The following is a 25,099-nucleotide window of genomic DNA, read 5'->3' as shown; positions in this document are numbered from 1 at the left end:
ATGCTTTGGAATGGCATAACTCACAACCATTTAACTCTAGCTGCAAAGAGGCTGAAGAGTCCTGCTTTCTAATGTGCCTAGAAATAAGAATCACACTGATGATATTTTATACAACACAACATATCACATAGTGGGATCCAGCATAGCTCTTAGAGTCAGTCAGGTGTTAGATAACTGTAACCTGAATCATTTATTATTATCTGTAAGACGTAATGTCATGAATCAGGGGTGTCAAGTTGTTCCCATGGACCAAATGTGGACCGTGTTCAAATTTTCACTGGCCCACTGGTGCGAAGAGCAACTATGCGTATCTAAAATTAGATTGTGAGGGGTTTTTGTTTTTTTTTAGCACTTTATCTCTGTGCCATTATTTAATTATTTTAATTGATTTTAGAATATGAAAACTATGAAACTAAAGAAGGACTGTGTCTGAAAGCATGGTGTGGGCGTGGGGTTTGGGTACCGTGTGCGAGAGTGTCACAGTAACGCTGGGGTGTCTCCTGACTGCAGGTGCACGTAGAAGAGCAGACCCTCGGCGCCAAGACCAGCGCCCCGGTGAGCCCCACGCTTTGGGTTCCTCTGCTGCAGGAGCCTCGCCGCTAGTGCATGGATTCATTTGCATGCTGCTTTGCCTGTGCGGTGCTGTAGATGTGGGATCGCTCGAGTACAAGTTAGACAGCATGGCTGTGTGCATGTGCAGTGCTGTGTTTCACAGTGTGCGTGCGCATGCAGGTATCTGCTGCCAATCCGTTCGATGCCATGGTTGACAGTTTGCCATCCTCAGATCCTCTGGCTCCTACAGCTCCTCGGTACACTGGGTCAGAAGTGATTGAGGTGTAGGGCTTGGCCTGTGCATGGAGGCACCTGTGCTTAATTACAATAGCCATGCTTTTGCTATGTTGAGGAATGCATGTTTATAGTGTGTGTTGCATGTCTAAGCTTAACATAACGTCAGAAGTGGCTAACAGCTGTGGTGACAGAGAGAGCTCGTTGCCACCAGGATACAGAGGAGAAGACCATGTCAGTCCGGCCTGGTCCTGGCACGCGCATGCTGCTGGTCTTTAGTGCTCAATGCTTCCAGCAACAACAAATCCTGCTGCCTCACACCAAGTCTGTTGTGTTTAGTTGTCATGGGCTTGTAGTCAACACTCGCACTTTGCCTATTTACACCAGGAAAAGAAGAGTCCTGTTGCTGCTGCATTGCCAGTAAAACCCAAGGAACAGCCCAAGGTAATGAAGCTGCCTGTTTCTTGGGCTTTTGCTGTTCTGTTTGCTCATTTTCACACTTCTCACGGACTCTTCACTATTGTGATATAATGTTATATTAGCATCGCCTCTGGTATAGAGTACCGACATACCCTAAATGATATTTACCAAACACAGAGGACCTCTCTGGTTACCTGGTTACAGTTTTCCAAGGTGTGTTTAGAAAATTGCATGTGTGTTGTTTCTGCTATGGTACACCATAGGGCGTTGGAAGTTCTTTTACTGCTGTGACGCATGCATGTCAGTTCAGTTCAGCTCCCCCTAGTGGACTATGTTTGTATTATCGAGTGTTTTAAGACCATCATGCCTAGCTCCAAGGCTGGGCGTGGTCCACAGTCCAGCACAGGATTTCATGAGCAATTAGCGGGTTTTGTAGGTGTTTTGCTGGAGGGAAATCCACAAATTGTGCTGGACCCCAGTCTCCTGGACCCCAGTACTGTACCACCACAGTGCAGGCACCCCCAGGATGTAGAGATCTGTATATTGTGCTTCATGTTTATGGATCTGTTTTAAGTGAGAGTGTGTGTGTGTGTGATTGTGTGTGTGTGATTGTGTGTGTGAAAGCCCTCATTAGATGAAGCAGTGAAGTCTCACTCAGCTGGCTTCGTCTCATCTAGTGCTCCCAAACTAGAAACGGTGAGTCAGTCTTTTTTTGTGACCAAGGTCCTTTTTATTTTATTTATTCACCACATGCAGAAAACACCGAACTACATCAGACATAAACATGCAAATATAATTCATAGTCAGATGGTCCAGGAACACAGAAATGGAGGATAAACGTGAAATAATACTTTAAATAATAATAATGATAATAATGAACAAGTCATGGTAACAATTACATTGTGATGCTGTCAGCTTGCATGATCTCGACAAAAGTTATGAAAGGCTACCAAGTAGTATAAAACTTCCTGGTCATCAGCATCTCCGCATATCTGATATATAAATGATCATCTCCACTTTGAGATACCACACAACTTCCCTGATCCAGTGGTTGTGTGTTGGTGGTGAAGGTTCTTTTCCACTTAAACATTCTTCTGGCCAGCAGAGAGCAGAAAGCCAACAGGCCCAGTTTCCTCTTTAGCAAGAACGGAGTCTGCTGCGGCCACACTGAAGCGTGCAGTGAGAGGCCATGGCTACACAGCCTTACTCAATACCCTAGAAAAGGTCTGAAGATGGGTGGCCAGAATGCAAACGGCTTCGGACATGTTCAAAACGTGGAGCAGAGGGGCCAGGGCTTCTATTGATCATCTGTGGGCTCTAAGCTGGAATTGATCTTACAAAGTCTGAATGTAGCATCGTATAACAGCATGTCTGAGATGGGGGGGGGGGGGGGGGGTGTACTGTATTTTTGTTGTGCCAAGTTTCTACTGAAATTGATTTGTTCAGTTTTGTCTCTCTTACTTTTAAGGCAGTCTAAAGGCATTGGGTTATGAGGACTGAGTAGGTCATAAATTATACTTATAGCTTTTCAGTGGATTTAGAACGAACCGGTTTTGTTTGTTTTCTCCAAAAACAACATTTTGCGTTTCATAGCTGGGGCCAAGTTATTAGTTGTAGCTCCCAGAGCGATACGCTTTAGGGCATAAAGACCAGAGCAAGTGTTTAGTTCATATTATCAAAAACCAGGATTGTCCAAAAAAACAAAAGATGTTTGGTATGTTTGCTGGTAACAGCAGTGTTCTGGTCTCTGGTTTTGCACTTCTCTGTGGGGAGCTCACCCGCCTCACCCCTCTCTGTCTGTTTCTGACATAAACACACAAAGGCATGTAACACAGAGCCACAGTGGATCTGTTTCTACTGAGACGATTCCTTAGGTTTGCTACCACAGAGAAATTTGCTGCAATCTTGTTTTATGAATGTGTGTTGCATTGTCCCGAATGATCTTCAGACAACCCAAATGACTAGATTGTGCCTTGATTGTGAGCCAATGGTCTGTTCTGTGAGTCAGCTCTGAAACAGCGAGGGTCTACTCACTTCTGCCCATTTCTGTCCTGCAGAACCGAGCAGGTGCGCCCCCTGCTGACAAGAAAGCAAAAATAGAGAAAGTAAGCCGACAAACATAAAATCTTGCATGCAGAAGGACAGATGCTGGAGTAGTTTGAACTCCGCTGTGCATGTTCTCAGCCATAGTCATGGGAGAGCAGTCTGCCCACACTGTTGCATGTGTTACCTGCAGTCTGCCCACACTGTTGCACGTGTTACCTGCAGTCTGCCCACACTGTTGCATGTGTTACCTGCAGTCTGCCCACACTGTTGCATGTGTTACCTGCAGTCTGCCCACACTGTTGCATGTGTTACCTGCAGTCTGCCCACACTGTTGCATGTGTTACCTGCAGTCTGCCCACACTGTTGCATGTGTTACCTGCAGTCTGCCCACACTGTTGCATGTGTTACCTGCAGTCTGCCCACACTGTTGCACGTGTTACCTGCAGTCTGCCCACACTGTTGCACGTGTTACCTGCAGTCTGCCCACACTGTTGCACGTGTTACCTGCAGTCTGCCCACACTGTTGCACGTGTTACCTGCAGTCTGCCCACACTGTTGCACGTGTTACCTGCAGTCTGCCCACACTGTTGCATGTGTTACCTGCAGTCTGCCCACACTGTTGCATGTGTTACCTGCAGTCTGCCCACACTGTTGCACGTGTTACCTGCAGTCTGCCCACACTGTTGCACGTGTTACCTGCAGTCTGCCCACACTGTTGCACGTGTTACCTGCAGTCTGCCCACACTGTTGCACGTGTTACCTGCAGTCTGCCCACACTGTTGCACGTGTTACCTGCAGTCTGCCCACACTGTTGCACGTGTTACCTGCAGTCTGCCCACACTGTTGCACGTGTTACCTGCAGTCTGCCCACACTGTTGCACGTGTTACCTGCAGTCTGCCCACACTGTTGCACGTGTTACCTGCAGTCTGCCCACACTGTTGCACGTGTTACCTGCAGTCTGCCCACACTGTTGCACGTGTTACCTGCAGTCTGCCCACACTGTTGCACGTGTTACCTGCAGTCTGCCCACACTGCTGCATGTGTTACCTGCAGTCTGCCCACACTGTTGCACGTGTTACCTGCAGTCTGCCCACACTGTTGCACGTGTTACCTGCAGTCTGCCCACACTGTTGCACGTGTTACCTGCAGTCTGCCCACACTGTTGCACGTGTTACCTGCAGTCTGCCCACACTGTTGCATGTGTTACCTGCAGTCTGCCCACACTGTTGCATGTGTTACCTGCAGTCATCTTGTTTTTTGGCTGAAGTGCACTTTGTACGATCTCCCTCCAGTTTCTTCAGGAAACTGCGACCGCAGCCCAGCACTCTTTACAGGCCGTCAGATCAAAGACTGACGCGGTGAGCAAGGAGCATGCGTGCTTGACCACGCCTTTAAAACCAGTATACACCACCGGTGAACCGCACACACACACCCATGACCACGCCTTTAAAACCAGTATACACCACCGGTGAACCGCACACACACCCAGTATACACCACCGGTGAACCGCACACACACCCAGTATACACCACCGGTGAACCGCACACACACCCAGTATACACCGCCGGTGAACCGCACACACACCCAGTATACACCGCCGGTGAACCGCACACACACCCAGTATACACCGCCGGTGAACCGCACACACACCCAGTATACACCGCCGGTGAACCGCACACACACCCAGTATACACCACCGGTGAACCGCACACACACCCAGTATACACCACCGGTGAACCGCACACACACCCAGTATACACCACCGGTGAACCGCACACACACCCAGTATACACCGCCGGTGAACCGCACACACACCCAGTATACACCGCCGGTGAACCGCACACACACCCAGTATACACCACCGGTGAACCGCACACACACCCAGTATGCCTCTGGGATCAGTCGGAACTGGTGCTCTGGTAGTGGGTGGAGTATTGAGAAGATGTGCTGATAGTGGGTGCAGTATTCAGGAGGCCAGAAGTAGTCGGATCCACAGCTGGAACCAGTTTCTGAAAGATCTCCTTGCTACCCACACTTCAGACATCTCTTCACCCCCAAAATGATTTTTATTCTTATTAATCACCGATTTATTCTATACTTTTGGTTTTCTTTGCACGTGTTTTATAATTTCATATTTGTCTTAGAAACGTGCCGTACAAAATAAACCTTCCTCACCTCAACCGTCTTTCTTCAGAGGTGCTGACTAAGTTGTCTCACTGACTGTCGTGGATGAAGCCGGTTTCAGTTTGTCCCTCTCCCCGTGTCTCCCCCCAGGTGGGCCCCATGTCTGTGGATGCCGTGGACGCTCTGGGAGACTTGCTGCCCGACTCCAAGCCTGCCCCGGAGGCCCCTGCCCCCAAACCCGGGGACATCGTGGACGTAACTACACGTTCCCTTCGGACCGCTCGTCCATTCCGTTTAACATTCCGCTCTTTTGCAAGTTGTTGCAAGGTAATGAAGTGTGTAACGATGTGCATACCCAGGAGAAAAAGCTGAATCCTGAGGAAGGTGTGCGTGTGGGTGAAAGAGAAGACTCCATCCCGCCCGAGTACAGGTTCTCCAAGGAGGATCTCCAGAAGTATCCCGCTCCTCCGAAGCAGGTGAAGCATTTGTTTTAGCCCGATGGTCGTGCGTCGATGAAGGCCAGTCATGTTCCATGTTTTATTGTCAGACTAACTCTTTAGGCACCATAACAAACATGGATGTTGCGTCTGCTGATGTCGTGTCTTTGACAGCCCTCTCTGGACCCTGATGAAGCGCTGGACCTCCTCTCCGAAGATTTCTCCTGCTCAGCAGCGGCACCTGTGGCTCACGCTTCAGTTCCTCCCTCTGCTCCACCCAAACAGGTCGGCCATCATCATCATCACAGAGCTACACCTCACCCACACCCAGTTCAGCTTGAGCGTGGAATGTGACATTACTGGTCGAAGTTCAGGGAGAGTTTTTGTGAGGCAATGAAAGTCTTATTCTTATTCCTTTTGTTATGTAACTTAACCTTTCTCGCTCCAACACCCATTTAGTGTTTTGAATTGTGCACATACAACCACTAGATGGCAGTAGATGCACATTTTTTTTTAGATGTTTAGAAAAGTAAGTTGGGTAAGTCCAGGTTGTGGGTTAAGCGCTGTAATACAGTTCTTTAGATCTTCACCATGTCTCCACCAGGCGGACCCCATGTCTGCAGATGCTCTCAGTGCCCTGGAGGACATGCTACCTGTATCACCGCCAACACCAGAGTCCCCGAAACTCAGACCTGAGGACTTCATCGATGTACTGAACCAGTTTGTTTTACATCACTTCAGTGCATTTCAGCGTTTGTCCTTTAAGCCTGTCTGTATTCTAATAAGTAACGTACATGTTGACGTGTCTGTGTCTGTGTGGGGGGGGGGGGGGGGGGGGTGAAGGAGAAGGAACTGACAGCAGAGAAGGGCGTGCGTGTGGGCGAGAGAGACGACACCCTCCCACCTGGGTACCGCTTCCCCAAGGGAGACGTTTCAAAGGAGCCCGCTCCACCTCCGAGAGAGGTACCGCCCCACTTCGCCCACCTCCGCCCGCCTCCACCCCGCTGCTGTTTGAGTGGTCGTTGGGGTTGTTTTTTAAAGAGCACTTGACAAAGCGGCCCTGTGCCCCCCCCTGTGCCCCCCCCCCCCCCCCCCCCCCCAGCCCTCCATGGACACAGACGATGCCCTGGACATCCTATCTGGAGATTTCGACACCCCGGCGGGAGGCTCTACGTGCCACGTCTCTCAGCCCCCCTCCGCTCCCCCAGCTGACGTGAGTCGTGTTTGTGTCTGTACAGAAAGAAAATACATGAAGAATAAAAAAATAATGGATGTTGAAATAAACAACAGTTGTCCCTGCTACATACCCTATATGCCCCAAATGGGCACAAAGGGGTAGAAAGAAGAAAGGAAAAACCATTAAAGATCAATAACTGTTGTCTACATTAGAAATGGCCAATACAACATGAGTATTATGAAATATTGTAATATATGGTAAAGAATAGTACAGAAATATTGTATATTGCATATATCTATTATTTATGCATATAAAACTTGAACAGAAATATTGACATACACAACTAGACATAATAAGAGTCATGATCTTGGCATAACAAAATGTACATAACATGCATACAGCACAGTACACATCCCAATGCTAATAAATGTTATGCTAAACACTGTGTCATCAGAGCTCAGCAGACTTTGCATTAGAGGAACTCGCAGGTGATTTTATTGCCCCCGCGGCTGCGTCTAAGATTCATTCTGCTGCCCCTGCACCTCCTAAAGCAGACAGACAGGTATATGGACCCTCATGTTACACTCACACACACACACACTCACAGTATGCATACACACACTGACCAGTAAGTGCTTTGCTTTGCTCTCACATAGCTGTCAGAGAGTACTTCCTCTGCGATGGATGCTCTGGGCGACACTCTGATGGACATTAGCTCCACACCTGAGCCAACACCGGTTTCTCCCAAAGACATCGTTAAGGTAAATGACTTCGTTAAGGTAGTCGTTAAGGCAAAGAGCCGCTCGTCAACCCGAAGGCATCGTCTGCGGCATTTGCACCGAGGAAACGTTCCTCAAATAAACAAACATAAAGGTCGTTTGGCATCATCGTTTCAGTGCTTCAGTGCTGCCGTGTCAGCAGCACGAGGGCGACACACCCTCCCAGGACAGACTTGGACAGACTTGGTGTCGAAGAGCCCGATTTCGACTGAAGTCACTGATCTCTGTGTGATTTTTACCTCAGGAAAAAGAGGCGGTCGAGGAGCATGTGAGTAAACCCGGGGAGAGAGACGACAGCCTCCCTCCTGATTACCGGCCCACCGAGGCAGACATCAAGGTACCAAGACTCCGCACTGCACTGCTGCGTGAGCACACACACCGTGTCATCAGCTTTTAGACCAAAAAACCCCTGGAGTCAAAGGAGCTTCCAGTCATCTAAACTGTTTCTTTCCAAAGGCGGCAGCAGAAGCAAAGGCCAAGGCCAAGGCAGAGGACTCGACCAAGAAGGTGAGCTATTAAAAAAATAACTTTTATTTATCGATTTATTTATTACCACTAGAGATATGCTTAGAGTTTTATAATCTGCAGATTTGGGTTTCGTGTTTTGAAACAAAAAGGGGCAAAACGCAGATGCCAAGGATCTTGAATACTGAAGTTACTATAGTCACAAGTTCACGAGCAAGCAAAGCTACATCAAATCTAAACATCGAACTGATCTGACCTGAAGTGATCTGAAGTGCTCAGAGCAGGTAAACGAGGACGGTGGCTGATTCTGGCTGGTCTGATTTGCCTTTCCGTCCTGTAACTCTCACAGAAGTCTTTGGATGAGGCGGCAGCTCTCGACCTGTTGTCCAGCGACTTCTCTACGCCCGCTGCACCTGCCACCTCGCCCGTGTGCCCCCCCCACGGCCCCGCCGCAAAGACCCCACCCACCAAAACGGTACTCGCACCCCGCATGGATCTGTGCGTAGATTTCACAGCCATGCAGGTTCGGTCGAAAGTTTTAATGTCCGTGCATGTTTGTTTTGTAGGCACCAGGACCAGTGCCTCACTCGACGGCAACCGGTGGCCTCCCAGAGACAAAACCCAAAGACGTCAAACCCAAGGTGCAAACACATTCACACAGCCCCTAAAGTTCAGACTGAATGGACAAAATGGCTGATGTTGGAGTGTTTGTTTCATCAGTAGGAAGGTCCCATGGCTCACACTTGTCTCCTTCCTCGTGTGTTGATTTGTTTGGTGAATTTTCAGAGGGTGTTTGATGTTGCAACACGAGTGCAGGGTATAAAGTGTGTCCTGTGGGGTGTGACTAAACACCAGCTCCAGTCCTACAGACACGTTCAGTGCTTACCAGATTGTTTCAGGGGTCTCTGTTTGGTTTCAGGCTAAGGGTGGCAAGTCAAAGTCTAAACCAAAGGTAGGTTACGTCTGCGGCAAAACAGGCAATGTAACGTTTGAAAATATGAGAAGAAGAAGATGAAGAATGGAGTAGAAATCCATCTCCCAGTGGAGCAAAAATTAAAGATGGCAGAAGGGAGGTAGTGACTGTGATCTGGAACATATAAACCCATCTATTGATCTATTCTTGATCATTACTTTAAGAATAAATACATATTCCCATAACCATATCTTCTTCTCATTACCTGTTGAGACAACTTGCATGAGATGGTATGCATGAACTTCTCATTTCATACATCTCACATGCTTTGTCAGGGTCAGGGTTCGGCCAACAAAGATTAGTCTTTGTCCATCCTGAATAGGAGTTTTGGACTACCGTTAGTTCTGAGTTCTCTACACCTGCTCCACAGTGTTAAACCTGGTAGCAGGTCTGGCCCAGCAGACACCTGAATGGTGGAGTATTCCAGGAAGGGACGTCTCCCCTTCACTGGAGATGCTGGAGGTTTATTTCCACAGATCTCTTCTGCACTGCACCCAAACTCTTTCTGCTAAAACAAACTTGCCTGTATTTCTGAACGTGCACTGCTGCCTTCACTCTGCAAAGTAATTCACCCCGAGGGTCTTTGATGGTGTTAAACTACAGTCAGACTGTGCAGTGCTGCAGCCAGAGTGCTGTGAATATAAAACCAGTAGCGTTCGACAGGACCTCAGGAAATGGGAGGCATGTAGCATAGCTTGCATTCAAACCTGAATTCCTGTAACGGGAGATAAGCTCCTGTTTGTGTTGTGTTAAAATGGCACTTAAAGGCAATTTTAAAAAATGTCAAATGGGTTCTTGGTTCTCATTGGTTTGTTTGCTTGGACTGGCCATGGCTGAGATTTGTCACAGCTCTAACGCACCACACGTTGATAATTAAATCAAGATCAAGTTGCATGTTTACTAAACTGTATTATAATTTAAACTGATGCTTCTCTTTCAGAAGGTTGCGGGAGCCAATGTGTCCGCCTCTGAAGATGTCTCGAGCAAGATGAGCACCGATGTGGTGTCTACGTCGTCACTGAAGAAAGGAGGAAAGAGCTAGATCTGTCCCATGCTGGTAGGCCCCAAGGATGCACAAAGCAGCACCTCAGTCATCAAAACGTATTCTACACAAGAAGAAAAAGATCAACGCTGTTATTGACTCAAATATTATGGGCTGTTTCAGACAACGCTGCAACTCCAGACTGACCCACCCACAGTGGAGCTGCCCACGCTAATGCAAACTGTCCGTTGTTGTGGTAGAAAGGGGGATACAGGACTGCACAGACACATTCAGCCTTTGTAACGCCAACAATACACACTGTTCTCCCCAAAGATGAATGTTGATGTTGGATAGTTGTGGAATAAAATTATTATAAAACAAATAAATCAGGGAAGGGAAGAAGAAGAAAAAATAACCTAAATCCACAGACTCTGAGATGTCATTCAATTTTTGATCCAATATCACCTTGTTTTGAGTAATTCCTTGCTTGGTTTTTCCCAGGATAGAATATTATTCCTGTTGTTGTTTTAAACTTGAAAGAAAAAAAAGAAAAAAAAAAGAATGATCTTATTGATGGAGTTTCTGGTGGACAAGTGTTCACTGGCAGTGATGGAAGGACTCGGAGGTCTAATGTCCCTTCATCACTGTGAGTGTCCAATATCACTTCAGGATGGGACAGCAGGATTAAGAGTATATACCACATCATTGTTTTTGTTTTTTGATTAATTTTTTTATTGAGGGTATCTCTGTGATCTTGCGGTATACAAACAACAAGTTTTACATTGTTGTTTTTCAAAGGCAAACACCTACAGACACTAGTGTACAGCACTTCAACTTTAGACTGCATCATATAGTTTACAACACAGAGGTGGAGCTGTGGAATAGGTCTTTGAGTGAATGGTGGTGTTTTTTTGTTTTGTTTTTTTGAACATGATGACTTTGCTGTAGTTCTGTATGACTGCGTTTTTAAGGATACTTGTGCAGAAGGGCTTTCTCTGTGTATATTCTTTCTGAAGGTCTATCTAGGTTTTCTGAAGTGCGTTTGTGTGGCCGTTACATGCAGAGTGGCTCTCGATGCACCAGTTCCTGTGCTTTAGTGCCAAACATGAAGCGGTATAAGTAAAACATTACTGGCAAGCGCCACAGTCAGATACGGTTCCTCTCGGCATCAGTGACACGGCCGTGTGGTTGGGACGTCTTAAGCCTGTCAGACCACCTGACCTCGGCCTGTAGCTACACGTCACAAGCCTTCACTGTTGTTCACACTTGAGTAGTTCAAGTAGGATGTGGCGTACCAAGTCTAAATCTTTTGTTTCATGTTCATCTGAACTAACACTAGGCTACGTTTCTGCACTATACCCTATCTGCTTCTCATATTGACAGGGCCAGGCAGACACGTGTGATGCACAGTGAGCTGTATTTTAAATATCTGGAATACACTTGCAGGCCGAGCCGTCCTCCACAAACAAGGCGTCGTGTTTTGCCCTCAGCTGCACAGCTTTGTTTTACCAAAGTAATCCAGATAGATTTAGTCTTCCTGTAATGGTGAGATCGCCTTCATAATAATGTGCCTTTCTTTCCAAGTGCAATGCTTCTGTTCTAATCCAGGGACAGTGTTATGGAGGAGGGATTTCTTTTTCTGGTTAAATAATAATAAAAAAAGAAATCAAAATATCTGATTGTTTTGTGTATCGTCTGTTAGAAAGTGGTCAACACTAAAGACTGGGCCCAGATTACCGTTTTATCTTGACTTTGCCCAAAGGAAGATGATGGTATTGCTACATGCTAGAAACACATGGTAGAGATGTTCTTGACGTGAAGGTTTTCTTCCTCAGGTCATGACCCCCACCCCTGCCTCTCCCAGGACCAGGGCCTACCTGGGTCTTCCTCCACACTGCCGTCTTCACTACCACGGCTACACCCCACCCCCCTTCTCATTGTATCATTGTCAAGAGAACTGAACTGTAGAGACGGAGAAATAAAGGAGCGTTCTGTTCAAATATCCGAAGCAGTTAATTCTGAGAAAGAGGAGCTTTGCTAAGCGACGGACAGGCAGAGAGAAGACCACCGTGCAGGCAGTACAAGTAGCAGGTTTTCACGAGCGCTCGTCTACAGTATTCGTGCTAGAAGCTTGGTGTTGAATGTTTTTCAGGGGAGACCTTTGACCGCGGTTGTTTTTCACGCTGCTGTTCATAGGTGTGCACCCATTTGTATTTCTGCGCTTGTGAAGACCACAAAGCTGAGTTGTGAGGCTCGCTGCTATAGTGATGCGTTTGGTTTGGGGGTATCTCTGTGTCTCAGTATGACAGGCTGTGAGGAACAAGAGACCAAAGGACGATGCTGATTGGTTGGTTGGTTTCCTGCAGTTCTCTTTAATGTGTAATCTTGTATTTGTGATAGTTTTAGTTAGTTTGAGACTGCGTGGTGTCTCATTTAAAGAGCACACAATAAAAAGGAGAGGAAAATTAAGTACATGCTTTAAATGATTAATTATTAAGAAAAAAAGGTTATAAAATAACAGATCAAACGAAATACTACATTTTGATGAGGAATAAAGCAGTGAATTTGTTCATCTTCCTTTGAATTTTTTAAATAACTCAGTTTTTTCTGGCAAAAACTATGTTTAGATTTACTATTCATTTGTCCAGAGTTGGTGTCATCACACTGATCTTCAAATTCAGTCAATTAGAGTGTGACATTAAAACGAAGAGAAAAAAAAATTGCATTTGGCAAACATTCAGCACATTTAATGAACTCGAAGGCGTGAATTTATTTGTATCAACTATTCACAGTGCAACAGCAGTTCCACAAGCAGAGAAACTTGACGAGTGATTTGCAGGATCAAGAAGTAAGGGTCAAGGATCAAGGATCCTTTTAGCTGTAACAAATTACCGTGTTTCAACAAGTTTTACCAGTAGATGCTGGTAAAAATGTCCGAGACCACACAAAGAGAACTATCCATTTTTACATTGCAACATAAAATCAAGTCAAGCACATTATCAGATCTAAAATGAGGCAAATGTAGCATGGTTATAATGACAAATGATTATTGCAAAAAATGTATGGCTTGTACAAACACTAATTAAAAAAACTAAATAAAAAATTCAGCAGTTGCTATGAAAAATTGATTTCTGTTAAATATTTTGGAAGAATATAGGACCAAAATACTTAGGACTGAGTGTGATTTACAAAATATCTATTTCTATACAGTAATTTTATTTAGTTCTTTGTTGCCACTGACACTAGAATATGTGTTGGTTAGGTAGGGCATTGTGGCCTGCTGGTCTGTCTCGGGGTCTGTGAAAATAAAGATAACCTTAATCCATTTATAAATACATTATATAGGAAAGTAATGATAAATTACACTGAAATAATAGAAAATGTACCGTCTTTTGTAATGGTGAGGGCATCGTCTTGTTCTGATACCTTGAGAGGAAACAGTTATTTATTGTTTCAGTTTTTTTGCCCTGGATACATGTAGTACCTGCTCATTCACAAACCTGTCCAGTTTCTTGTACATTTCATAATAATTTTACAACACTTTTGTAGTATTTCTGTTTTATGACATGAGTGCAGCAGATGTCCTATAGCTATTTTAAACGATTCTGCACTAGTATGTCATTAGAGAATTAATATAAAGAAATGAATAGAAATGTCGCCTATCTTTTAGATCTAATAGCCAAAATCCAAGGTTAGGTTTTGCTACTGCACGTGTAAAACTGTAAGAACACCCTGCGGTCTACGGGTGTCCATCAACACAGTGTCTTGGAGTTAAAGATAACTTACGATTGCAGTACAGAATCGTGATGACCAGCAGAAGCAGAAGGAGCCCATTGCCCACTACCAGCGGAACCAGGACGTGGAGCTCACATGGCAGGCCCAAAACGTCGCTGGGCGACTTCACTGTGAACACAAGTCGGCTTGGCTACAAGTGGCTTTTGCGTCAAACACAAATCACTAGGCCTACTGTTTTAGATGAATGATCCCTAGATTTCTGTACAAGAATGATATTTAATGTGTATTTTTAAACCATTCATTGTAGTCTGTTCGTTGGCCCACTCCTCTTATTACTATTCAAATATAAACGATGAACATATTGTTTATATAAAACTGTTCCATAAAACCTATGATGATGATGATGATGACGATAATACCTTCATTGATGTTGCTACAAGGCGTGGTTGTCCTCTCCGTTGTTTTTGCAGCAGTTGTGATGGGTTTTAAGGTTGGCGTTGGATCTATAAAAAGGGACCAAATTATACTTCAGTAACAGAATATCTTAAGAGCCGCACATAGCTCCGAAATCTCCTGATCCTTCCTATCAAAACGCTAACTTTTGTAGCCTATTCGTTGATATACAGGTAAACAAACCTCTATTTGGAAACTACTTCTGTTAAGATAATAAAATAAATGTGATCTGACCTGGTGGTCCATGTAGTCGAGACACTTCCCCAAAGCGAAGCGCGTTTCTGTTCACCGACACGCAGCTGTACAGGCCGCTGTCTCGGGTTTTGTTAAAGTTTTTGATAGTCAGAGTATTTTTATTTTTGTCGATGCTGTACTTGTCGTTATTATGCTGGTTCTGTGTAGCACTCACATATGCTATGAAGTTGAACTTGGCACCATCCGGCATTCGGAACCAAAATGTGCCTTGTTCCTTCGGCGTTTCACAAGTGATCACTTCATTTTTGCCGTTTTCGACTTCCTTTGGAAAGGCACCTGGATACAGATTATAATATAATAATGAACTATACTCGAAAATGTGTTCATTCTTATTATCCTATAGCCTATACATAAAAGTAATGGTGGAAAATATTTAGACAAGTAAATGGCTAATCAATTAGACTGTCCTGTTCGACTTTACATGGAAAAAATGAAAAAGTAAATCCAGTGAATGTTACAGGATTAAAGTTAAATTGAGAATTGTTTGTATTCAGATTACACGCTACTGTATTATAGTTTGATCAGTTAATCTCTTACAGTTTTAATTTACACCTCCATATAACTGATTAAATGTTTGGCTTACCGTGAGGCAGAAATAAAAGCGAAGAAAGACCGATGCATAACAAATACATTTTGTCTTGCTTAACGCAGAAACGATTTTGGTTTTTCACATCAAGGAAGAATAAGACTGCAAAGAAAACATTTTACTCCCCCCCCTCATCTCTCCACCCCATTTCCCATGATCTGAAGATGTGATCTCTTCTTCTTCGTTGCACCCCCCCCCCCCCCACCACCACCACCACCAAATTCAATACATATGTAGCAATAACATGTAAATAGCCAGCAAGCCTTTTCTAGCATATCGATAATATTTTAACTTTTACCTTGTTCTAAACAAAACGTGTTTTGGCAAATCTAAGGTCATATTTAAAAAGAGTATTTATATGCAAAAATTGCTATAGCAGTGGCAATAAATGGTTTTTTTTAAATAAACAAATCATTTATGATTTAGTTAACAGAGTAATAAAACTGGGTCAACGCAACGGGCGTTGTTTTTTCGGCCTATTCGTTTCACTCCGCACACGCCTTGCAAGATGAGCGTGCACCTGATGGGCTCTTACAAGCGGCTTTCGCACGAGCGCACCAATCAGGAGCTTCAGCGCGCGCCCAAGCGTGTTCGCGCGTGAAACCGCAGCCGCTCTACGCGCGCGCAGGGTAGCGTGTCCTGAACGTCCTGAGAGCGCAGCGTGTTACACGTGAACTGCATCGGGCGAGTCATTTCATTTATCCAGCTGGCCACCATCCCATGCAGCATGTGGTTTATGGAAGACTACAGGATATGAGTCTATGGAGAGAGAGAGAGAGAGAGAGAGAGAGAGAGAGAGGTTTTTAATATAATAATTTACATTTTTAATATAATGAATTGCTTCATCCGTAGATTGCTGCAATGCCAAAGTTATAGGTTTAGGCAAGCAGTGCCCCCTGTGGGCCAGTCCACATTTTTGCTGCCCCGCATTGAGACTTGAGGTTCAACAGGTTTGCAGCTGGCGCGCTAGGAAACGTCTGATCCAGGTTAGACGCGACACCGATATTATTACACCTACAAACACATTGTTTTGTTGTTTGGTTTCATTTAATTTTAATGAAACACAAACACAAGCAGCTTTATGGGTCACTAAACCCATAGCACAATTTTTAGCTGCTACTGACAAACCTATAGCTATGAAAAAAAATACATGGGGCAAATATATAACTTGCATTGCTACAGTGCTTGCTAAATAGACTTCTTAGCGCTACATATCACTATTTACCTAAAACCACCGAATACGTCATACCGACAGCCTATGACGTAATGCCTGTTCGGTCTCGGGCGGACTGGCTCACGGTGTCATGCACGACCAACAGGAACCTGACAGCAAATACACAGGCAAAAGACTTCATCCGGTCTGGCAGAGAGGTGTAGCAAGCCAAGTTATATGACGGAGTACTGTGTTAGGAAAAGAAAAGTGAAAAATGAGTGTCGATTATATAACACATCCACGGCAGTTCTGTAGAAGAATGGAAAGTGTCTCGTTCGCGTTGTTAAAAGTTTCTCGTTCGCTCTTGTTCGTAGGCGTACAGAAATCCTCCCAAGTGAACAAAGTGAGGTGAATCTTCAGCGCTCGAGCGGTCTTCGTGTCGTAATCTGGTCTTGCGTCAGTAGATTTTGCTAACGTCGTCAGTGGGAAAATAACGCAATTCACACACAGACAGAATGGGACATATATATATATACACTTGTAATTAACACAGCTGAGGAGGAAGGACCTCTGTCCGAAATGTGCGTGCTTCACTTGAATTCTTAATATCTATACATATCTTACTAAAGCGCACTTTCAGGTAATATCATTTGGAGTCTGGAGTAGGCTATATATATTTAGAAATTGTAATAAAGATATATTAAAAAAAGAAGTGAATAATAACTTATAATAACATGGAATCTACACACACACACACACACACACACACTCATATATATATGATTCCATGTAAGTTATTGCAGTGTACATAGGTAAGATATGATGAGATATTAAATTGAAGTACTTAATATTCACAGTTTTTAAATCTTTCTCTCTCTCTCTCTCTCTCTCTCTCTCTCTCTCTCTCTCTCTCTCTCTCTCTCTCGTCCTTTAGCTTTTATAACTTCCACCAAACGTTTATGGTAAGTACCGACAAGCTTCTTACATCTCTCAGGTGGAATCGTGTCTCTTCATGTGCAGAAGCCTCTAGTTGAGTGAGGGAAGATGACCTCTGGACTGCTGCTGCCTTCTTTAAACCCCACCACAGGTTGGGTTTACATCTGGTGATTGAGAAGATCACGAGAAGATATTCCAGGGTCTTTTTCTGTTGCAGAAAAACAGCACCACATCACCAATTCCTAGTCGTCCTGACTAAGTTAGGGGCTCTTGGTGAAATGTTGGACTTTCCTCCATGGCCAGGCAGATGTGCAGATGTTCCATAAGTTTTAAACTTCTTTGTAATGCTCCCAGTGATGTCACCTGGGATGTCAACATTTTTGGAAATATTGTTAAACCCAAGACGCTTTAGGTGTGATGAAACTCTCCTCTCAGCTTTTGTGGAAGCTCCTTTATCTTTCCCATGATTGCAACTCTATGAATCCTTCATGGATGGAGTTTCATAAGCATCACAGCTGAAGCAAATGAAGGATAATTATAGAGTTCCCAAAGTCTTAATTATCTTTCAACTCCAATTTAGTCCATGAACACTGTCAGATCGCTTTAAAAGCAACATTATAAAGGTTGAATAATTGTGACATGGCAATCTTAACAAAGTATACTGTTACACAAATACTGCATCATGCATTTTCTGTTCTGATTTTATGTATCAGTAAACTCATTAAGAATTCATCCCCCCGAAGCAAAACCTTTCATTGATCATTTCTTACTTTCTTGGAGGTTGAATATGATCTTCCTGTTGAGATTAATAGGCTTGCTAAGACCCGTTAAGCCCGTTAAATGTTGTGTTTTTATCAGCAGGGAGATTCTGTTGTTTCTCTTGTGTGATGGGTGGGTGTCAGATGGAGAAATAGGTTATGACTGGTGGTCCACCCTCAGTTTCCATGACCCCCTATAGAATTGTGAGTCACCGCTTGTCTTTGGGTACTTTTCACTCTGTGCTAATGTCTTACCTGGGGATCCCTGAGTGACTCACGAAAGAAACAGAACTGAAAAACGAAGGGTTCCTACATGTAGGCCGTGTGCAGTGGTTTACTGCAGAACTCTGGGGCCCTACCACTGACTTTTTTAAAAGTTCTTTAAAATTATTATTATTTTAATTATACTTTAATTATCCCAAAGGGCAATTAATGAATATATAGTGCATAGTTATAGTTATAGTGCATAATATAAATATTTTTCATTTACTACGCCCTCCTCAACAACTACACACCACACACACACACACACACACACACACACACACACACACACACACACACACACACACACACACCACAACCACTGGAGTGCATTCTCTCCATGCCCTCCTCCTATACCAGTGCCTGAGAGAGAGAGAGAGAGAGAGAGAGAGAGATGTGGAGAGTTGGGGACTACCTGGGCACTCCTTGTGCATGACTCCTCTTCATCCCCCTGTACACCACAACAGAAGACACCTGGGTGAGTAACACCTGGGTGAGTAACAGCATCCTACACGCCGGCTGCCCGCCAGACAACCCGAGCTGAACCTCCTCTTACTGTCATTACACCGTTAGCACGGTTACGGTTATGATGCTAATCCAGCTGAAATTTAACTTAACAACAAACAAACAAAGTGAAAAGTAACACTCATCCACTTCACCCATCACAGTGCACATTGGACCAGGAGACACACTGAAGACTTCCTAGAGGAGGCTGCACACCCAGTCAGTGTGAGTAGTAATATAAGCTCCATTATAAGCTGACGTAGACGTATGGCAGTGTGTAGAGGTTGTGTTTTGTCTCTCACACATACACACTTGTGAAAGGCAGTGTCACGTGTGGAAGGTTCACAGTATGCCCAAAATGCCTAGACTTTTAATACTTCAAAGACTTCAGTAGTGTTTAAAATATTTGGGTCTTCAATAATGCATAAAGCATAATTAGAGTGAATTTTACATATTGATAAAACTTTTACTTGATTCTGTAAAACAATCTTGCTGCTTTTCATGTATTGATGATGTTATTCTGATATGTTATTGATGATATGTTATTCTGTAAATTTTGGACTCATAAACAATGTCAAATAAGAAATACATTTTATAATAGGTCTATATCAGCACAGACTGTGTAGGTTGTTTCTGTACAAAGTCATTAAAGTTTCCTACTGGCTAAGTAAAGTGAAGTGAACATTCAGGTTGCATTCATGGTTTTTCAGAATCAAATGGAGCATATTTCTTTTGTAAAATGGCTGCATTTAAACTATGTAGAAACTTTTACCTCCTGACCGGTTTTAATGTTTTAAATTCACTTAATAGAAATGTTTTAATTTCACTTCATAAAAACTGTACAGTAATTATTAAAATACTGTATGTAATTAGAATTGTTTTAATTAAAATAATTGAATTGTTAAACCCTCTTTTCTTTTATTTTCTCAAATTAAAAATTCAAAGTGCACTTTTGTTCCTGTCAGAATTTTAACAAAAATGTAAAATTATGTATGATTTAATTTATCATCATTACTCCTAGTCCAATATGTTTTTCTGCAGTCTAAAATTCCATTACAAGCTTTGATGAAAATAATTTTTTATAACTGCACATTGGCACTTTGTATAACTGTAGTATGTACATAAGTGTTATGTACCCATGTACATGTTATGTACCCATGACCACGTCATTTTCAATGTTTGCTCATTTGAACTGTATCTCATTCTACAACTTTGGTTATGTTCTCTTTACAGAATTTGCTGCCAGTGTTAATGAAGATTGAAATTTCTCCATTCACCCTTCATTCATTCTGAAGAAGAAAACAGATGATTCTCCTGTATAAACCCAAGCAGTCAAACGTTACTATCAAATATGTACATAGTACATGTATAATATTTCCATATTATGTTATCTGAGCTAAGCACCTAAGCTATAACTGTCAATTATACTGATCATACGTATCTTTAATTGTTCCAGAGCACATTGCATAATTTACCACAATGTTCACATAATAAAATGTAACCACTGAGAACCTGACACTAACCCCAAGGTGTTGAAAACCTCAGGACTAATCACACAGACTAATCACATCTCCTTATGTACTAAATGCACAGTTCAGCATGTCAGTACATCACCTCCTTTCTAATGGTGCATTCACTAAGATAGTGACTGGGTTCTAGTACGCACATTTTACCCAGTAAGGGAGTTCACACAGCAGACGTGCCTGCCTGTGCCGGCTGGAACAGAGGCGTGACAGCAGTGCTCTCCGAGCAAGCGTGCCTGTGACGAGAAACCTGTGGCCATGTCTGTGGTCTCTCTGTGGTTCTTTTGTTTGAGTGCAGAGACAGAGAGCTCAAAGCTCAGCGAGTGATGAGAGAGAGAGATAACTGTCTCTCTTCTCTTCTCCCTTTCTGCACAGGAAAAGGTTTGTTCATATGACAAAATGTTTTACTTCGAACAGCTGTGTAACACCTCCAATAGATGCATGGCTCTTGTAGAGCAGTTCAGGACCAGGGTCTTCGACACCACAGTGGTGTACTCTGTGTAAACACGTTTTCTGTGCCACATGTCGCATCACATCTCCTGTGCAGGTTACAGGTCATATTTTGGTGTATTCCCAATACCTAACTTTGTTACGTTGAACTTAGATCTGCTGACTGTAAGTACAGGGAACACTGAAACTATGTAAGCAGCAGAAACCGAGTGATTTATCTCTCAGTGGTAACATGCACACCTTCACAGGGGAAAAGCACATATCCTCAGAGAGGGAGACACATATTAACAGTGAAACATGTAAACCAACACACCCTCAGATATGTAACCTAGCAAGACAGTCTGAAACTATTATGGTAATGTCACTAGACATTTAGACCATATGTACATACTTGGAAAGTGTAAATATATAACCCATGAAAGTAAATACAAATAAAATGCAAGTGCATTATTTTCTATAATAGGAAGATCATTTATTCAATAATAACAATACAGTCACACTTTGAAATTCATTGTATACAACCTGTACATTCATTTACAAATATAATCTGCTGCTCTAGAAAGCGTCTGATACACATTACAACTGCCGTCTCTCCAGTTTTTTATGTAAATGTATGGAAGAATGAGCACAATTTGAGTTGAGAAGAGTGTAAGAGTTGAGCATCATTAAACCATCTGATAATTTGAGTTGAGAAGAGTGTAAGAGTTGAGCATCATTAAACCATCTGATAATTTGAGTTGAGAAGAGTGTAAGAGTTGAGCATCATTAAACCATCTGATAATTTGAGTTGAGAAGAGTGTAAGAGTTGAGCATCATTAAACCATCTCATAATTTGAGTTGAGAAGAGTGTAAGAGTTGAGCATCATTAAACCATCTCATAATTAGCTTTAAAAGAGAAAAAAAAACAAAGAACTCTTTGGTGTACAGACATTAACACTAATCTGATCCTTGGGAGAAGTCAATTTTCTAGATGTTTCCAACTCAGGCTGCACTGTGAGGGACGAGGCTGGACGGTGGGGGGCTGAGGGGGAGGATCACGTCACCACGTCCTTCCTCACAGCTGCATCCTTCTACATTTGGGACAAAACAGAGTCAGGTGTCTCAGAAGGGAGAGAAACGCGGTCATATTGTCTGATTATTAGTGGAATTATTAAAACAATTTGTCATTTTGTTTGGAACAGTGAAATGGCAAATTATTGGCAATCTCTGTTTTCTATCCTTTATTTTCTATCTAGAGAAAATCACTTTAAATACCAGAGATTATCACTGTAAACACCAGAGAACATCACTTTAAACACCAGATGCCATCACAAATCCTGACTAAAGAATATCTTAGTTGAGTAAATCATAACTCACTTAGCAAAATTATGTCGGCACTTCTTTGGTAGTCCTGTTCAAAAGACACAAACATCATAAAGAATGTTAGTAAGACAAAACGTTTGGGTTGACAGAGAAATATTGTTAAATACTTTGTTAAATACTAGAGATGTAAAAACTCAATTGGTCTTTTACAAGTTGTGTTTTCCATCACTGGGAATGTTAAAAAGCAACGGCAACCCATGACGCTCCATTGGATTAGCACGCATGGTGACTCCAGTTCTGCTGTGGCTTACAGTTTTGTACACTTTCCAGATATGGAATAGATATATATATATATATATATATATATATATATATATATATATATATATATATATATATATATAATATGGAAAATATATGTATAGACTGATTTTTTTTGCATATTATACAGCTGCCATGTTCCATTATACACACACCGTGAGTTGTGTAATTCCCAACAGTGTTTATTAATCTACTCCCCCACGTCACTCTCGCACATTTGCACTTGGTACACACATATTCTACCAGATCTATATTACTGTAATATACTACCATTACACGCATGAGTTTTGGACAATTTCTTCATCCATGTGATGCACTGGCAATAACGTGTTTCCAAATTCCAGTTCCTAATTTTGTACGAGCTGAAGAGCCAGGAAGTTTGGTGATCTGATGAACCAGGAGTGTTTGAGCAGGTAATACGTGTGTAAAGTCTGGTGGCATTTTAATGAATATCTTCAGGGATCTGTGTGTGTGTGTGTGTGTGTGTGGTGGCATGTGTACTCACTGCTATAGTAGTACAGCGTAGATATCAAGGTCATGGCGAGGGCCAGCAGCACACCAACGCCTGGCCAAAGAACAGAGGTACTGCAACCTGTGAAAACAACCCCACCATCAAGATTCATTACAGTCCACAAACTCCAGCATTCACAAACAAAGCAACATGCTCACAAAAACTGCGGACAACCACTACAGTGGCCGTATTCAGCTACTGTAATACGTATTCGCTTTCACGCGAGGCAGTACCTTTGGAGGGCTGATGGTTCGATTTGCAAAGTTGGGGCTTTGTCGGCTTTGTAGTTTTGATTGGTGGTGGCATAGTGGGTGGATGCTCTGAGGGAAACAGAAATAACACCGTGTGATGGAGAAATGACCCCCGTCACCAGGTGATGGAGAAATGACCCCCGTCACCATGTGATGGAGAAATGACCCCCATCACCAGGTGATGGAGAAATGACCCCCGTCACCATGTGATGTAGAAATATCTCTGTATCTCTGTTCTGCTGTCAGATGTTCTAGTGATCATAAATCCTAAACAGCAACCCATGCAGCATATTTGTTTTGTAATGGATGCTGAGAGGCTGTAATGCAAAAGAGTAAATAATAAAAATGTAATATGAATTCTAATCACTTAAGTAAGATGGAAACATCTAAAAGAGAACATAGAGATATACGTGAAGTGTCAGCAGGAAAATGTGTAGTGTCACTGTGATAACGTATCTTACAATCTTATTTTTAGGCATATTTCTTTTGCTTTGTATTGTCTTTCATCCCAGTTTACGTTTACCTTACTGGGTCTGTTTTCACAAGCCAAAATCATTCCGTACAAAGAAAACTGCAACTATTGATGGAATTTAATTAATTAAAACAGAGAAAGACATTATTATATATACTTGTTTTTGGCATGTATTATGGTTTTTATACAATGTGTGAAAACCATATAAGAAATAAAATAAAATTTTATTTTAAATGGCTGCATGCAACTCCATCCCTACATGACCGATCATTTCACAACCAACCATGCTCACTTTGACCGACATCACCTGCGCACCAACTCTACACGAACTCTACATGACTAACCATACTCACATCACCTGCGCACCAACTCTACACTAACTCTACACGACTAACCATACTCACATCACCTGCGCACCAACTCTACACTAACTCTACACGACTAACCATACTCACATCACCTGCGCACCAACTCTACACTAACTCTACACGACTAACCATACTCACATCACCTGCGCACCAACTCTACACTAACTCTACACGACTAAACATACTCACATCACCTGCGCACCAACTCTACACTAACTCTACACGACTAACCATACTCACATCACCTGCGCACCAACTCTACACTAACTCTACACGACTAACTATACTCACATCACCTGCGCACCAACTCTACACTAACTCTACACGACTAACCATGCTCACATCATCTGTGCACCAACTCTACACGACCAACCATGTTCACATCACCTGCGCACCAACTCTACACTAACTCTACACGACCAACCATGTTAACATCACCTGCGCACCAACTCTACACTACCAACCATGTTCACTTTAAGTACTAACTGTACACACACAGCTCCCCCATCACCCCCTTATAGAAACTCCAGTATTTCTATTACTCCTAGCACAGTATTGTTAGCGTAGTGTCTTCATTCTGTTCCCTTAGCAGTTCTCCGTCCTTCCTGTCTCACTCTGCCTGTTTATTCTTTAGGATTTAGGACTGAGGATTCTCACTCGTCTCTGGGCTTCTCACCCTAATCTCTTCTCCCTCGTTTTCACTCTTGGATTGTGGTTTTTGCGCTTTTCTTTCTTCTGCAAACCTGTATGTGGACGCTCTCCCATATGTATCAATGTTAAAATTCAAAATTGCAGAAGAAAATTATTTTTTAAAAGTCTGTAATGTTTCAGTGCTGCCCTAAGGTTGAACATTCCTGAAAAATTATACACATGTTCAAAGGCAACAACTGCTACCATCATGTCACCCTCACTGACTGAGCAAATCATAAATATTAATGTCAGTTCTGGTCAGTCTTCTGGTCCACCGCTTTTCACTATGCTGAAACGAAACCAAACAAACTAGCACAGCATTCACAGAGACCACATTACAGTGAAGAACTGAAGGGCTTCAGTATTCGGGCGACGGT

At 43.1% G+C, this 25,099-nt stretch overlaps 3 protein-coding genes and 1 long non-coding RNA gene across 30 annotated transcripts in view; 2 read left to right on the top strand and 2 right to left on the bottom strand.

Moving 5' to 3' along the window:
- cast (calpastatin) overlaps positions 1 to 10,794 on the top strand; it is a 31,943-nt gene extending 21,149 nt beyond the window's left edge. For 19 of the 25 annotated variants that reach the window (XM_076994857.1, XM_076994862.1, XM_076994854.1 and 16 more), the window contains 20 exons: positions 511 to 555; positions 1,174 to 1,230; positions 1,831 to 1,902; positions 3,264 to 3,311; positions 4,546 to 4,611; positions 5,528 to 5,632; positions 5,737 to 5,853; positions 5,989 to 6,099; positions 6,419 to 6,523; positions 6,658 to 6,777; positions 6,917 to 7,027; positions 7,446 to 7,553; positions 7,648 to 7,752; positions 8,015 to 8,107; positions 8,227 to 8,277; positions 8,585 to 8,710; positions 8,802 to 8,876; positions 9,155 to 9,187; positions 10,149 to 10,265; positions 10,374 to 10,794. In XM_076994857.1, the coding sequence (XP_076850972.1) occupies positions 511 to 555; positions 1,174 to 1,230; positions 1,831 to 1,902; positions 3,264 to 3,311; positions 4,546 to 4,611; positions 5,528 to 5,632; positions 5,737 to 5,853; positions 5,989 to 6,099; positions 6,419 to 6,523; positions 6,658 to 6,777; positions 6,917 to 7,027; positions 7,446 to 7,553; positions 7,648 to 7,752; positions 8,015 to 8,107; positions 8,227 to 8,277; positions 8,585 to 8,710; positions 8,802 to 8,876; positions 9,155 to 9,187; positions 10,149 to 10,250 (1,650 nt within the window). In that variant the 3' untranslated portion in view covers positions 10,251 to 10,265; positions 10,374 to 10,794. Of the gene's footprint in view, positions 1 to 510; positions 556 to 1,173; positions 1,231 to 1,830; positions 1,903 to 3,263; positions 3,312 to 4,545; positions 4,612 to 5,527; positions 5,633 to 5,736; positions 5,854 to 5,988; positions 6,100 to 6,418; positions 6,524 to 6,657; positions 6,778 to 6,916; positions 7,028 to 7,445; positions 7,554 to 7,647; positions 7,753 to 8,014; positions 8,108 to 8,226; positions 8,278 to 8,584; positions 8,711 to 8,801; positions 8,877 to 9,154; positions 9,188 to 10,148 lie in introns of all 25 variants that reach the window. The other 6 variants (XM_076994847.1, XM_076994853.1, XM_076994851.1 and 3 more) reach the window with 6 other exon arrangements.
- Positions 10,795 to 12,379: 1,585 nt separating this feature from the next.
- Positions 12,380 to 15,365, bottom strand: cd8a (CD8a molecule). The gene is made up of 6 exons (XM_076994873.1): positions 15,217 to 15,365; positions 14,613 to 14,909; positions 14,345 to 14,428; positions 13,977 to 14,093; positions 13,577 to 13,616; positions 12,380 to 13,487 (listed from the first exon to the last, which is right to left on the bottom strand). Exons 1-6 carry the CDS (start codon positions 15,263 to 15,265, stop codon positions 13,433 to 13,435), a joined length of 642 nt encoding a protein of 213 aa, XP_076850988.1. The 5' UTR covers positions 15,266 to 15,365; the 3' UTR covers positions 12,380 to 13,432.
- A 609-nt stretch (positions 15,366 to 15,974) lies between these two features.
- Positions 15,975 to 21,373, top strand: LOC143501261 (uncharacterized). Of its 3 annotated transcripts, none has more exons than XR_013126866.1 (5): positions 15,975 to 16,205; positions 17,307 to 18,270; positions 18,691 to 18,808; positions 18,999 to 19,059; positions 20,068 to 21,373. It is a non-coding gene; the product is annotated as an uncharacterized LOC143501261 (long non-coding RNA). The 3 variants fall into 3 exon arrangements; XR_013126865.1 differs by having other exon boundaries at positions 18,691 to 18,823; XR_013126864.1 differs by having other exon boundaries at positions 18,691 to 19,059.
- Positions 21,374 to 21,560: 187 nt separating this feature from the next.
- Positions 21,561 to 25,099, bottom strand: part of cd8b (cd8 beta) — an 8,721-nt gene continuing 5,182 nt past the window's right edge. Inside the window, exons 4-7 of the mRNA XM_076994880.1 lie at positions 23,175 to 23,261; positions 22,936 to 23,022; positions 22,164 to 22,197; positions 21,561 to 21,877 (exon numbers count right to left, since the gene is read on the bottom strand). Coding sequence (XP_076850995.1) covers positions 21,862 to 21,877; positions 22,164 to 22,197; positions 22,936 to 23,022; positions 23,175 to 23,261 — 224 coding nt within the window. The 3' untranslated portion in view covers positions 21,561 to 21,861. The remainder of the gene's footprint in view (positions 21,878 to 22,163; positions 22,198 to 22,935; positions 23,023 to 23,174; positions 23,262 to 25,099) is intronic.

Source organism: Brachyhypopomus gauderio, unplaced genomic scaffold, assembly GCF_052324685.1.
Source record: "Brachyhypopomus gauderio isolate BG-103 unplaced genomic scaffold, BGAUD_0.2 sc167, whole genome shotgun sequence".
Lineage (NCBI taxonomy): Eukaryota > Metazoa > Chordata > Actinopteri > Gymnotiformes > Hypopomidae > Brachyhypopomus > Brachyhypopomus gauderio.
Note: the sequence above shows the minus strand (reverse complement) of the source record. Positions and strands in the feature narration are given on the sequence as shown.

Bases quoted from the DNA above. Each gene is read 5' to 3' on its own strand.
- cd8a (XM_076994873.1), bottom strand. From the start codon at position 15,265: ATGTATTTGTTATGCATCGGTCTTTCTTCGCTTTTATTTCTGCCTCAC. The intron at 14,910-15,216 runs GTAAGCCAAACA...ATCTGTATCCAG, and splicing joins GCTTTTATTTCTGCCTCACG to GTGCCTTTCCAAAGGAAGTC. The intron at 14,429-14,612 runs GTCAGATCACAT...CCCTTTTTATAG, and splicing joins TCGACTACATGGACCACCAG to ATCCAACGCCAACCTTAAAA.